This window comes from Narcine bancroftii, chromosome 7 (genome assembly GCF_036971445.1).
Source record: "Narcine bancroftii isolate sNarBan1 chromosome 7, sNarBan1.hap1, whole genome shotgun sequence".
Lineage (NCBI taxonomy): Eukaryota > Metazoa > Chordata > Chondrichthyes > Torpediniformes > Narcinidae > Narcine > Narcine bancroftii.
In genome coordinates this window covers 33,687,010-33,700,198 of record NC_091475.1, presented here as the reverse complement: position 1 = coordinate 33,700,198, position 13,189 = coordinate 33,687,010, and the positions used below count along the sequence as shown (strand labels likewise).

Below are 13,189 nucleotides of genomic sequence, written 5' to 3'. Positions count from 1 at the left end.
ACCTTTATTGTGAAATAAACTTAGGCTGTTATGTCAGGGATGTGGAAATAATATCCGTCCTCCTTCTACTAAGTGTGGCCAGGCCTCTGGTGATTATGCCCCTGGTGAATGGCTGAAATATTCCACTAGGCGAGCCTGTTACTGATAGGAACTGTTGCCATCAATGAGATGATAATTATGTAATGTGGTGACTGATGCATTTTTCTGTCGAGTCTCTCACGCAGTCCAGGTACTCACTTGAACAAATTGCCTTTGGTTTCAAAGAGGTTCCGCACCCTGGAAGACAAGAAGAAGCAGCAGAAAGAGGATAATTACCAGAGCGACACAGTGCCGAGGAAAAAGACCACCTTAGGTACCCCAACGAGGTTCAGTAGTGCAACCGTGGGCCGCAGTTCCACCCCAAAGGTCAGTCTCCAAATGCAGCAACTATAAATTGTCGTCCGGTTGCTAAATAGAGTCATAAAATCATACACCATTAAACAGGTCCTTTGACCTAACTTGCCCGCACTGACCAAAATGTCCCACTTATCTATGTTTGGCCCATTTCCCTCTAAACCCATCTTATCCATGTATCCGTTCATTTTTTCTTAAACATTGCAATAGTCTCTGTGAGTGGAAAAGTTTTTGATCAATTAACAGTTGTAACCCTCAAATCCTGTTAAATCCCCCCCCCCCCCCATCCCCTCACCTTAAACTTACAGTGCTATCCATAATGTTTAGGACAAAGACATTTTTTTTCCCTTTATTTTCCCCTGTGCTCCACAGTTTTAAATTTATAATCAAACAATTTACATGAAATTAAAGTGGACATCCCAATTTTATTCAAGGATATTTGTATACATTTTGGTTTGACCGTGTAGAAATTACAGCATTTAATTTTAATACATTGTCCCCTCATTTTGGGGCACCATAATGTTTGAGATATTTAGCTTCACAGATGTTTGTGATTGGTCAGGTATGTTTAATTACTTCATTGGTGCAGGTATAAGAGAACGAGGCTTTGCTTCTAAGTTTTTGATCACCTTTGGAATCCGTAGATGTAATTTTTCAACAAGAGGACTAGAGTTGTGCCAATGAAAGTCAAAGAAGCCATTATGAGATTGAAAAAACAAGAATAAAACAGTAAGAGACATCACCCAAGCATTGGGTTGACCAAAATTAACTGTTTGGAACATCTTTAAGAAAGGATGTAATTGCAAAGGGATTGGTAGGTCAAGGAAGAGCTCCACTGCAGATGACAGAAGAATTCCCATCACAATGAAGAAAAATCCCCACAGGCCTGTCTGACAGATCAGAAACATTCTTCAGGAGGCAGGTGTGGACGTGTCAATGACTACTATCCACAGAAGACTTCATGAACAGAAATACAGAGGCTACATTGCAAGAACCACTAGTTTAGCCACAGAAGCAGGATGGCCAGATTAAAGTTTGCCAAGAAATATTTAAATGAGCCTGCAGATTGCTCGAAAAAGGTCTTGTGGACATGTGAGACCAAGGTCAACCTGTGATAGTGATGGCAAGAGCAAAGTGTGGAGGTGTATGGTTTGCTTCTTCTAGTGTGGTCTCTGTATTTCTTTTCATGAAGCCTTCTGTGGAGAGTAGTCACTTGGCTCTTTCATGCAGTGGAAAAGCCCAACTGTAAAGGTGGAGATTCTCCACCCTTATATTGGGAGATTTACCTCTATGAATGTGCCAGGGGCTGACTGCAATCCCTGTCGGGAAGAATAATCGGCAGTGCGCTGCACTTCGCCACCTAGCATGAATGTACTGCTGCTGCAAGCGGTTGGCTAGGGTAATATAGCGGTGACGCCGTCAGCCCGTGACCCATCTTCCCTCTCCCACCCATTTACCCCTCTCCCTCCATGTCCCCCTCAGGGCGTGGACTGTCAGGGTAGATGCACCCTGTGACAGCCCCGCAGGCCGCTCTGATACCTCACTGGGCCACTTCAGCCTTCAGGGCCGCTCGTTAGCGGCTCAAAACGCAGCAGAGAAATTCCCGTCTTCCCTACCTATAATCCCCCACGTAGCTGGAACTGTTCTGGGAACCACACCCTCTCCAGGTGTGGCCTAATGAATGTAACATGTCATCCCAATTTTTTGTACTCATTGCCATGCCTGATGAAGGAAGGCATCCCATGTGTCTTCTTCACCACCCTGCTACATATGCTCCCACTTTCATGGAACTATGTTCTAAATTTCTCTCTTCAACAACACTCCCCAGAGCCCTGCCATTCATGTGCATATCCTGCCCAGGTAAACCTCAAGACACAACAGCTTGATCAATATAATGTTGTAACTTCCTGCATGTGAAGTTGGAAACATCTGCGTGGAGGATTATGGGAAGACGGATATTGCTCTGCCATGTATTTATGACAGGCGGCTCTACAGCACCAGTCGCCCCGCCTCCATTGGATCCGGAGGGCGCTATGAGGTGCCACTCAACATGAATGCAACACAAGAACAGCCTTTTAGGTTTATGTTATTCCATCCACACTTATACCTGTCTCCAAGTCGATGCTTTGGTATGAAAGGGCCCATTGAATATCCACACCTGCCTCCTGAAGAAAGTTTCTGATCTGTCAAGCAAAAGGCTCTCTGTGTTCACCTGACCTATTACTCTCATGAGATCATCCTTCACCTTCCTAGGTGTCAAAAATAAGAGGGCACGTTTAAGATGTGAAGTAGAGTTAAAGGAGTTCTGAGGGGGGCATTTTTAAACAGAGAGTGGCCTATATCGGGAACTCTTTGTCAGCGGATATGATGGAGTCAGATACAATCACTTTAATAGGTAAGGTATAGAAGGATAGGGACCTAATGTGGGCAAATGGGATCAGTATATATGGGCAAAAATGTGGGCATGGACATGTTGGGCCAAAGGGCCTGTTTCTGATACTCCTAGATATTCCACTCCATTGAATTCTACTGAAGAAATACCACTTCACTAAAGCCAGTTGATTGGTGAGCGTGCACCTTCTCTTCTCTCCTGTAGGGTCACTTAACTCTCGTACAAAGCAACAGCTGTGGGAATATTCCACCTCACAGCACCGCAGCCAGTGTGAGGGAACTGGACATTAGGAGGCTTCAAGCACACAAAGGTATTCATAATAAATAACTACAGTATGGTATTCTTTGTGAGCATAACATTAGTAATGTAAAATGTGTGTGATTGTGATAACATTGTGGAGTACTTGATATTGATAATATTCTGCTGTGTATAATGGTAATGCAGGGAGATTCTTACCAACCTCCCCATCTCTTCGTCCTGTTTTGGGATTTTTTAAGGCAGTTGACTCAGAACTGGACAACAGAAAATCAGACCCTTTGGCCTACAAGTGTCTCTATTAATCTCACTTGCATTAATTCTATACCCCTGTATGCCCTGCTTATTCAAATACTTGTCCAGGTGCTTCTTGCATGTTGTTCTTGTTCCTACCTTCACCACCTCCTCAAACAGTTCTGGGTACCAACTCTTCTTCTTTCTTTGGCTTGGCTTCGCGGACGAAGATTTATGGAGGGGGTAAAAAGTCCACGTCAGCTGCAGGCTCGCTTGTGGCTGACAAGTCCGATGCGGGACAGGCAGACACGGTTGCAGCGGCTGCAGGGGAAAATTGGTTGGTTGGGGTTGGGTGTTGGGTTTTTCCTCCTTTGCCTTTTGTCAGTGAGGTGGGCTCTGCGGTCTTCTTCAAAGGAGGTTGCTGCCCGCCAAACTGTGAGGCGCCAAGATGCACGGTTTGAGGCGATATCAGCCCACTGGCGGTGGTCAATGTGGCAGGCACCAAGAAATTTGTGTAAAAGGTCCCCTTGAAACCTTTTTCTCACCTTAAACCTACGCTTCTAGTTTTAAATGTCCCGACTTTGGGAAACAGACACTGCCTGTCTAACCAACCTCTGTCTATCAGAATTTTTATTTCTTTATGCTGTTACCTCTCAGCCGCATTTGCTCCAGGGAAAAGTGACCCAGTCTGTCCAAGTTCTCCTGATAACTTCAGCCTTTAAGTCCCAGCAATATTCCCTCTGAATCTTTTCTGCACCTTCTCCAGGTGTGGCCTAATGAATGTAACATGTCATCCCAATTTTTTGTACTCATTGCCATGCCTGATGAAGGAAAGCATCCCACGTGTCTTCTTCACCACCCTGCTACATGTGCTCCCATTTTCATGGAACTATGTACTAGATTTCTCTTTTCAACAACACTCCCCAGAGCCCTGCCATTCATGTGCATATCCTGCCCAGGTAAACCTCAAGACACAACAGCTTGATCAATATAATGTTGTAACTTCCTGCAAGTGAAGTTGGAAACATCTGCTCTGTGTAATATTAGTAAAATTGTGGGTTGGTAATGTGTGTTTAATAGTGGTAACGTGTGTAACCTTATTAACATTGTGATATTGGTATGGTGCCTGTAATATTGGTCATGTGGTGTAATATCAGTAACGTGGTTGGTGAGAAATTGGTAGCATGCTGCATGCAAAATTGGTAACTTTGTGATATGTTTTATGTGGCCACTTGGCTGTGCTGTATATAACGCTGAGAACATTGTTGTTTGCAGGGCCAGGAACATTGAGCAATGCATAATGCTGGGAATGTTGAGCTGTGCCTAATGCTGAGTGTTTGTAATATTGTTGATGTTATGGCAAGTGTAAAATTTCTCGGCTTGTAACATACACAAGTGGTAACATTGCACAGTCTGTAATCATGGAATTGCCCTGCATCTAATATAATGTTGAGATTACAAGTTGCATCCTGCGTCAGCTTTTGTGCAGTGTGTAATATTGCTGGTTGTGGGAAATGATTGTGTGTGTAGGGTACACCGCAGGTCTTTGTGTGACAATAGGAGTATGCATATTTTTATTCTTCGTGTGCTGTGTTCTATGACTGATCCTTGTGGCCTTGAGAGCACTGATCTCTGTGAGTGATACAATTTCACTTCTCTTTCAATTGGTTATATTACTATTCTGCTTGTTTTTGTTTCTGGTTTTTGCATGGTATGTAGCGTTGGTAATACTGTGCCACTACTGGTCTTTTTGCAGTGTGCAGACAATAACATTTGAGCCTTGTTTAATGTATCCTGCAATAACGCAGCAACTAATGCTGATCCTTCACTTTTTCATGTCCTCCTGAATTTCCCTTTCCTGCCTCTTTAATAAAGATCGATTCTGACTTTAAGTTACAGGTGTACTTCAGATTTTTTTTGTCATGTCCCAAAAAAATCCATGAGTTCCTGTAGTACTCAAGAACACAAGAAATAGGAGCAGCAAGAGGCCATTGTCAGTCAAGATGTGCTCCCACTGTAAATGTAGAACACTTTTTACACCTAAAACGTGTAATTGTAACTACTGAAACTGTATTCAATTGCTTGCTGTTCATCTTTGCTCTTTAGAATATAAAATATCATTTGAGTTCTGAAAGATTCGTCCAAAGGATTTCGCAGAGAGATTCTCCCAGGTCTGCTGAATAAGATAAGGAGATCTGTTTTTTTTTATTTTTTTTTCACACATACAGACATTTTTCTTCTTAAATATATACAGTGTCGTTTTTTTCCCCCTCCCTTCCCTCCCTCCCTCTCTCCCTTTCCCATTTATTTAAAGTTCAATCTATAAGATACATTAAACCTGTTAAACAATGTTGTCACTTAATAAAAATAAACAAGAAATTTTACTGAGTCAGTTCTTTTGATAAGGAGATCTGTTGATGGAGATGAGGAGTAACTTGTTCTCCCGGAGAGTAGTGAATCTGTGAAATTCTCTGCCCAAGGAAGCAGTGAAGCCTGCCTCGTTGAATGTATTTGAATTTTGGCCTAATAGGGGAATTTAGAGTTATATGGAACCAACCTCTTGACTGACAAGGCAAGTGTAGCCGAGTCCAAGGCCAGATCAGCCATGACCTTACCGAATGACAGAACAGGCTGAATGACCTCTTCCTGTTCCTATTTCAGATGTTCTTGTGTACTTGGATCTAAGATGTTCACCTGGCAGGAGAATGGGTGTTTAACCAGCATGAAGCAGATCCATATGTGCATGGGATGGTGTGTCCCTGCTGGTGCCACCTTCGTGTTTTCATTTGATTATTCTCAGCATGTTCCTTGCTCTCCACGTTGAGTTTTGTCAGTTAACTCATACTGTTGCATTCTCCTGAAGCTCACTGAAGTCACCAGCTAACTATCTGACCTCTCTCTTGCCTGCAGGGAAATCAAAAAAAGGTACGGATTGCAGTCGTGCGTGGGTGCAGCGGCGTCACTAGGGCTGGTGTCACCCCCCCCCCCCACCATGGACCTCCTCCCGTCCCAGACCATACAGATTCCTTAGTAATGTTTTTAGTTCTAATGTTACTTGTAAATCTTAATTCCCGTATATCACTAAATGTAATGACAATAGTAGTGACATAGACAACCAGCAAAATTAAAAAATTACACCTTTAAATTACAATATCAAATTACAGTGACAAAAACAACAGCGTGTGCAGACAAAACCACATGATTCGACACGTCATTGTAATTGGGTAATAATGACAGCATTAGAAGATTCAAAAAGTAAATCAGCATCGAGTTTTAGCTTTGTAGTTATATTGATACACGTAATCTGGGCTTATGAAAAATGTTTTTGTTGTTATAGCTAACTACAGGGACATTTTTATAAAAAAATAATAAATTTCTGCTGAAACGCAGCACAAAATTTTATGGATAGTCATTTTGGTGTCATCCCCTTTGATGGTGTCACCAGTGTGGTCCGCACCCCCCTAGTGACGCGTGTGTGCGTGTGTGCGTACTTGGCAATGTTCTGTGATTTTGCCAATGAGGGAAGGTGTGATTGGGTTACTGCTCCTTCAGCTCCCTTTCAGAAGTCTCTTTCCAGAGGCAGGGTGGCATCAAAAGAGAAATGGAGGAAGAACATCCAGTCAGGCACCATCTGTGGAAGGAGAATCCAGTCAACCTCTCGGGTCAGGGACCCCGCTTCAGGGGAATAATGGAGTGGTTAGTTCTCAGAGCAGAGCATGTTCTCTTGGCAGGATGCTGAGAAATTTGGATAAAGAAAACAAGAATTTAGCACCCTTTCCCTCCCCCTCCTTCCTTTCCCCCTTCTCCCTCCAGCTGTGGGTTTTTTAGGAAAACTGCTGGCTGACCACTGTCTGTGCTCTGACTGCTGTGATCTACACAGAACAGGGAGTCTCTGAAAAGGGGCTGCAAGGAGCAGAAACTGTAAAGAACCAGTTATCACACAAAAGATAAAGATTGTACAGCAGGCTTTAATCCACAAAGACTTCCACAGAGCCAGGCTGGCTGTGGCTGCAGCAACTCTGAGTGAGGCCTCGGGAGGCCTTATATCCTGGAGGGTGATTGACACCCAACTGGGTGGGGCTTGATCCATTCAGGCTGACTGACAGCCGGCCAGGTGTTGTCCTGTTCCCTTACACTCCTACAGGTACAGAGGTTGCCCCCTGCAGTAGGCCGGTGGTGCACCACCATAGGTACCACATTCCAAAACAGCTCAATACCACTGAACCTTACACAGAGGCCCTTGTCCAGGAGCCTCCTACTACCCAAAGTATGTGTGGCAGATGAAGTGTTAGTGAGTTGGAGGGGGCCACTTTTAATCTTACCAGGGGAGCTTCATTCACACAGTGAACAGTAGGAGCACAGCTCTGGAATAAAGGTCACCTGACCAACACACCAAGGTCGCAGGCACCGAGCTGTGCTCAGATTGTCCATTAAATCCTGTCATTAAACAACTCCAAACTAATTCTGGAAAGAATTTTCAGTTGTCACTCAGAGTTCCTCATTCTGATCCTATTTTATTTTGCAAACCTTTCCAGGAACAGCTGCGCATTCCAAGGGGAACCGCAGGAAAGGTAATCGTCCTGACGTGGAAGGAGGGGTATGAGAGTTATTGCTCCCGGCTGGTAGTGGAGCATCATGTTGCATTGTGGCGGGTGGGCAAAGCCGTGCGTTGGATGAATGTGACAGGATATCGCTTTACAGGCTTCTTCTGTAGTGGACATTCTCAACTCCCCTTCCCATTCCCAAACTGACCTATCTGTCCCGGGCCTTCTCCACTGCCAGGATGAAACTGAATGTAAACTCAAGGAACAACACCTCATATTCTCCTTGGGCAGTCTGTAGCCCAATGATGTGAACAGTGAATTTTCCCCTCTCTCGTCTGTGCTGTATCACTGAATGATTCTAAACTGGCTCTGTGTTCCTTTGATCTGAGTTCACTCAAACTTGTCAAATTGGTCACAGAAAGAGTTTGGATGTTTCCTGTGCAGTAAGTTTCACCAGCTGGGCTTCAGTGCATATGACAGATTAATTAATATTGGCTTAACGTGCCAGTGGATGGCCCTACTGGGTATGGACAGTGGGCTGCATGCCTGTATATGCACTGGACATTGATGGTAGGCACCATGCCTGTATCTTCACTGGGCCTGGGGTGGTAGACTCCGCACCTGTATCTACACTGGGCCTTGGCAGAAGGCCACACCTGTATCTACACTGGGCCTGGGGCAGTAGGCTCCACGCTTGTATCTACACTGGGCCTGGGGTGGTAGACTCCATGCCTGTATTTACACTGGGCCTGGGCAGTAGGCCACAGCTGTATCTATTCTGGGCCTGGGGACATGACCTGGGCTTGTTGTTTCTTTTCCAACATGAAGATTGCCTGATTAACTGCAGTTTTGGTGGGTGGTGGAGCAGGGCTGGAAGAGTGGGACAAATCCCTTTGGGGAAATATGGGTAGAAGAAGATGGTGTCCCTGTCCTCACCCAGATGAGAGGGAAGGATATTACATACATAAAGAAGGAAGGAAGCTGGGCCAGAGGTCCAGATGTAATAGAACAGAAGGTGGAGATATAAATGGAGGGAGAGATCACTAGGGATTGGGGGAAAAGAGAGAAGGGGGGATTTAAAAAAAAAAAAACAGGAGTAAAGAAGAGATTTCTACCCATGGATGCTATGTGCCCTGCTGAGTTCCACCAGCAAACCTTAATTTGCTCTAGATCAGTTCATGTCCGATTGCTCAATCATCTGATCCACAGGAGCTTTCCAAATTCATCCCACCAGGACTCGTGCTGTGACATTCCAACACTGAACCTATAGAACTGATATCTTTCTATGACAGTTACTTGGAGATCTATCCCTGTGATGCTTGCATCAGCCTTGAGTCATGATGCCCTTTCTCATCCCTTTGCTCCATACTAATCATCTCTCTCACAAAACAACCTCTATTACTGAATCTTTGATTTACGAAGTTATTACCAAGAGAAAGGTGATTGAGTTATCATGAGAGACTAGAAAAAATAGATTGAGAAAGGGATCTTATTGAGGTCTATAAAATCATGAGGGGCATTGATAAGGAGAATATAAGACAAGGTGCCATGACTATAAAGTGAGGGGAGTGGGATTTAGAAGAGATGCGAGGGAAATAGTTCTTCACTCAGAAGATGGTAGGCATATGGAATGAGCTACCAGACAAAGTTGTCAGTGCCGTCAACATGACAAACAAGGTGCAGTGATTTGGGCAAAGGTGATCCATGCCAGCTGTCCACAGGTGCTGACATGTTTGACTGCACCGAGCTCTCCATTATTTCTCCGCTGTGGTTCACGTTCATTCAACTGTAACCAGGGTCTGTTTCCCAGCCACTGCCTCAGATGACCCAGGTCTACCTTAACATGGAACAGCACAGGAACAAACCCTTTGGCCCACCATGACTGCACCAAACGTGCCAAATTTAAAGTAAAGTGAGATGCCAAAATAGCATGGTTAGTGTAGTGGTTAGCCCAGCACTATTACCGCACCAGCGACCCAGGTTAGAAGCTGTGGCTGGTGAAACACAAAATTCTGCAGGCACCGTGGTTGAAGTAAAAACACAATGCTGGAGAAACTCAGCAGGTCAAATTTGCAGTGTCCTTTATATAAGCAAAGATAAAAATTCATAACTGACTTTTCAGGCTTGAACTCTTCATCAAGGTATGGAAAAATGCTGACAGGTGTTCAAATAAAAAGGTCAGGGGAGGAGCATTGTCCCAAAGGCAGGAGGTAATAGGTGGAGAAGGGAGGGTGGGCACAGCAGTGGGCAAAGGGAGGAGGGATGGCGAGGTGAATAGAGAGGAGAGGGGTTGGAGAGCTGAGGGAAAGAGGTCAGGGTGAAGGGAAGGGAGGGGGAAAGGAAGTAGGTTAGCGGAAACCAGAGAAATCGATGTTGATGCCTTCCGGCTGGAGAGTGTCCGGACAGAAAATCGGGTGTTGCTCCTCTGGGCTCTCTCCAGCCATTACATCGGTTATGTATTTTTTTATCTTTGCCATCTATCTGGTTAGATGGTAATTGCATTTCAATGGCTTGTATCTGTACTTGGCACAATGACAATAAAGTTGAATCTAATCTAATAAAAGGACTCTGTTTGACCTGCTGAGTTTCTCCAGCCATGTGTTTTTACTAGAATCTGTCACTGTCTGTAAGGAGCTTGTACATTCTCTCTGTGACCATATGGGTTACATCTGGTTTCCTCCCACGTCCCAAAGATGTATGACATTAATTGATCGCATGGGTGTATTTGGGCTGAGTGGCCTGGAAGGCCCTGTTACTGCACTGTATTGCTAAATTAAAATTAAGATCAAACTCTGCTGCACTCTCCAGCTACTTCATATTCATCTGTCTATCTCGAAGCCTCTTAAACACTACTTTTGGATCTGCTTCCACCACTGTTCCTGGCCCACACCACTCCATGGAAAATAAATACTTGTCCTTCACATCTCCTTTGGACTTTCCCCATCACTTTAAATCTTGGTTCTCGAGTGTGTGATGTTTTCACCCTGGGGAAAAGATACTGATTGTCCACTCAATCAATGCCTCTTATAATTTTATGAACTTCCATCTGGTCTCCCGTCAACCTCTGATGTTCCAGAGAAAACAACCTCAAGTTTTCCAACCTTGGCCTCCTTGTTATCCATTTACTCAGAACATTTTGTGTGGATCCAGAATGGATAGCGTGCAAAACCAAGATTATTGCTCTATCACTACTCCATTCACCTTGTGGTTGGGCTGGTGGGCCATTTTCCCCTGAGGTGGTGGGACCAGAGTAGGAATGAGATGTTGCTCTTTTGTTCCCTCAGGACCCCGGCATCACCGTGTCAATGAGGAGCAGAGAGTGAAAGACCAGGAGCAGACCAGCGCTGGAGTGGACCGCTCCCCCTACCCTGACAATGGCTACAAGGACAGTGCCTTTGATGCCCTCAGCGTGGACAGTTCCGACAGTGTGGACACCAACTTCTCTGCTTGTTCCCCCGACAACATTTCCAGGTAAAGGTTTTCACTGTGAATTTCCTCCTGCCCATGAATGGTGGACCAATCCTTGGAGCAATAACCTGGAGTGGAGTAGCAAGGGATGGCAGGGGTATAGATCACTAGTCCTATTCAGGATGGTTTTCCCAGCGCACTGTCATGTCAGTTTAATTGCTTATTGTACTGATACAGTGAAGGGCTTTATCTTGTGTACGATCCATTCAAGTCAGCTCTTGCTTAAATCAGAATCAGACATTTTAGTGTCTGCAGTTTGCTGCTGGATATTTTGCTGCTCACATTTTGGTGACAGACATTTTGGCAAAAAACATGACTTTTGTAGCGTTTTGGATATTTTGGCACCCACAGTTTGGCAATGGATATTTTGGCATTTAATTAATTACATTTTTAATTAAATATAATGAATATAAAATTAATAATTTATTATAATTTTAATTCGGGTCAACTCTAACTCCCGTCTCCCTGCGGTGACTTCTTTGCACTCCCGTCTCCTCGTGGTGACATCGCCACACTCCCCTCTCCCCGCGGTGACACTCCTGTCTCCCTGCGGTGACATCGCTGCACTCCCCTCTCCTGGCAGTGAAATCCATCTAATTATTAATACAAATGTCCAGCGCCAAACTACAAGCGCCCAGAGTCCTAAACACTGCTTGAATACAGCAGGTAGTGCAATAATAAAACAGAAGTGCAGGATGTATAAATTGCAGAGGATAGAGAAAAGAACAGATAAACAGTGCAAGGGACATCCTCTTTTACCAGTGAGAGATTCATTTAAGAATTTGATTACAGCAGGAAAGAAACTGTTCTTGAATCTAGAACTTCATGATTGGAAGGGGAAGAAGAGCATGATTAGAGTGGGATGGGTCCTATAATATGTAGGCAGCTTTCCCAAGACGGTAGGAGGTGGAGATGGAGGGGAAGCAGGTTTGTGTGATGGTTTGAGCTTTGCTCAACTCTCTGCAGTTTCTTGCCGTCTTGGACAGAGCAGTTCCTGTCCCAAGCAGTAATATAACCAGACAGCTTACTTTCTATGATGCATCTGTAAAAGTTGGTAAGAGACCCTGAAGATGTGCCAAATTTCCTTTTAAGCAAGTAGAACCATTGGCCAACTCTTTCCCCTCCCCACCTGTAAACAGTTCTGGTCAAATAATGCCCTTGAGAATTCATCCCTCACAATCATTTGACTCCCAGATCTCTGCATTCCTCCAGCACTGACCTCTAGTGAACCTTATCTTTGGGACTGTTGAGAGTGTGCTTCAAGTTGCTTGGATCAGTCATATGGCAAAGCAAGGAGGTTTGGTTAGGTATGCCACAGGCTTCGGCCAAGTCTTGAAGGACAAGCAGGGGTAATGTTCCCATTTATTGGCACATAATTTGTCCAGTGAGCACTCTTTCTATGGGAGGTGTGAACGGGCAGGACAGAAGGATAGACTGGGAAGTGTCCAGGACTCTGGTAATGGAGGGGAGGTTGGAGATGAAGATATAGTTTTCGAAGACATGCCAGAGATGAGTTATTTTAGGGGGAGTGGAGGGAGGTAGTTTTAAAGATTCAGTATTTCTGAACTACTGACAAAACATCTGGTACATTCATCCCATTTGGTCTGAATGGTAACACTGGATCTGAACTTCCTGAAGCTTCACACTGACAAAAACTGGGGCAGGGAGAAAGAAATCAGATGCAACCCTCATCTTAATATGATGAATGTAACATGCTGTCACCAGATGTTTGATGGGCCACATGTGTTCAAGCAAACAGACCCGCTGAATTGTAGCAAACTTTCAGAAGGTTAAATCAGCATGAGGTGATTGAAAGTAGCTGGTGAGATGCAGTTGTACCAGGTGTTCCCTATTAATTGCACATGAACTCTGCTTGCAAAGCCAGCTTCAGGCAAGGCTGAGA

General features: G+C 44.5%; 1 protein-coding gene across 7 annotated transcripts in view; it reads left to right on the top strand.

Annotated features, from left to right (window-relative positions):
- The window catches only part of phldb2b (pleckstrin homology-like domain, family B, member 2b), a 140,706-nt gene that overhangs the window by 112,724 nt on the left and 14,793 nt on the right, over positions 1-13,189 (top strand). For 4 of the 7 annotated variants that reach the window (XM_069889483.1, XM_069889482.1, XM_069889486.1 and 1 more), the window contains 5 exons: positions 265-405; positions 2,990-3,095; positions 6,185-6,199; positions 7,810-7,845; positions 11,103-11,289. In XM_069889483.1, coding sequence (XP_069745584.1) covers positions 265-405; positions 2,990-3,095; positions 6,185-6,199; positions 7,810-7,845; positions 11,103-11,289 — 485 coding nt within the window. The remainder of the gene's footprint in view (positions 1-264; positions 406-2,989; positions 3,096-6,184; positions 6,200-7,809; positions 7,846-11,102; positions 11,290-13,189) is intronic. The other 3 variants (XM_069889484.1, XM_069889488.1, XM_069889485.1) reach the window with 2 other exon arrangements.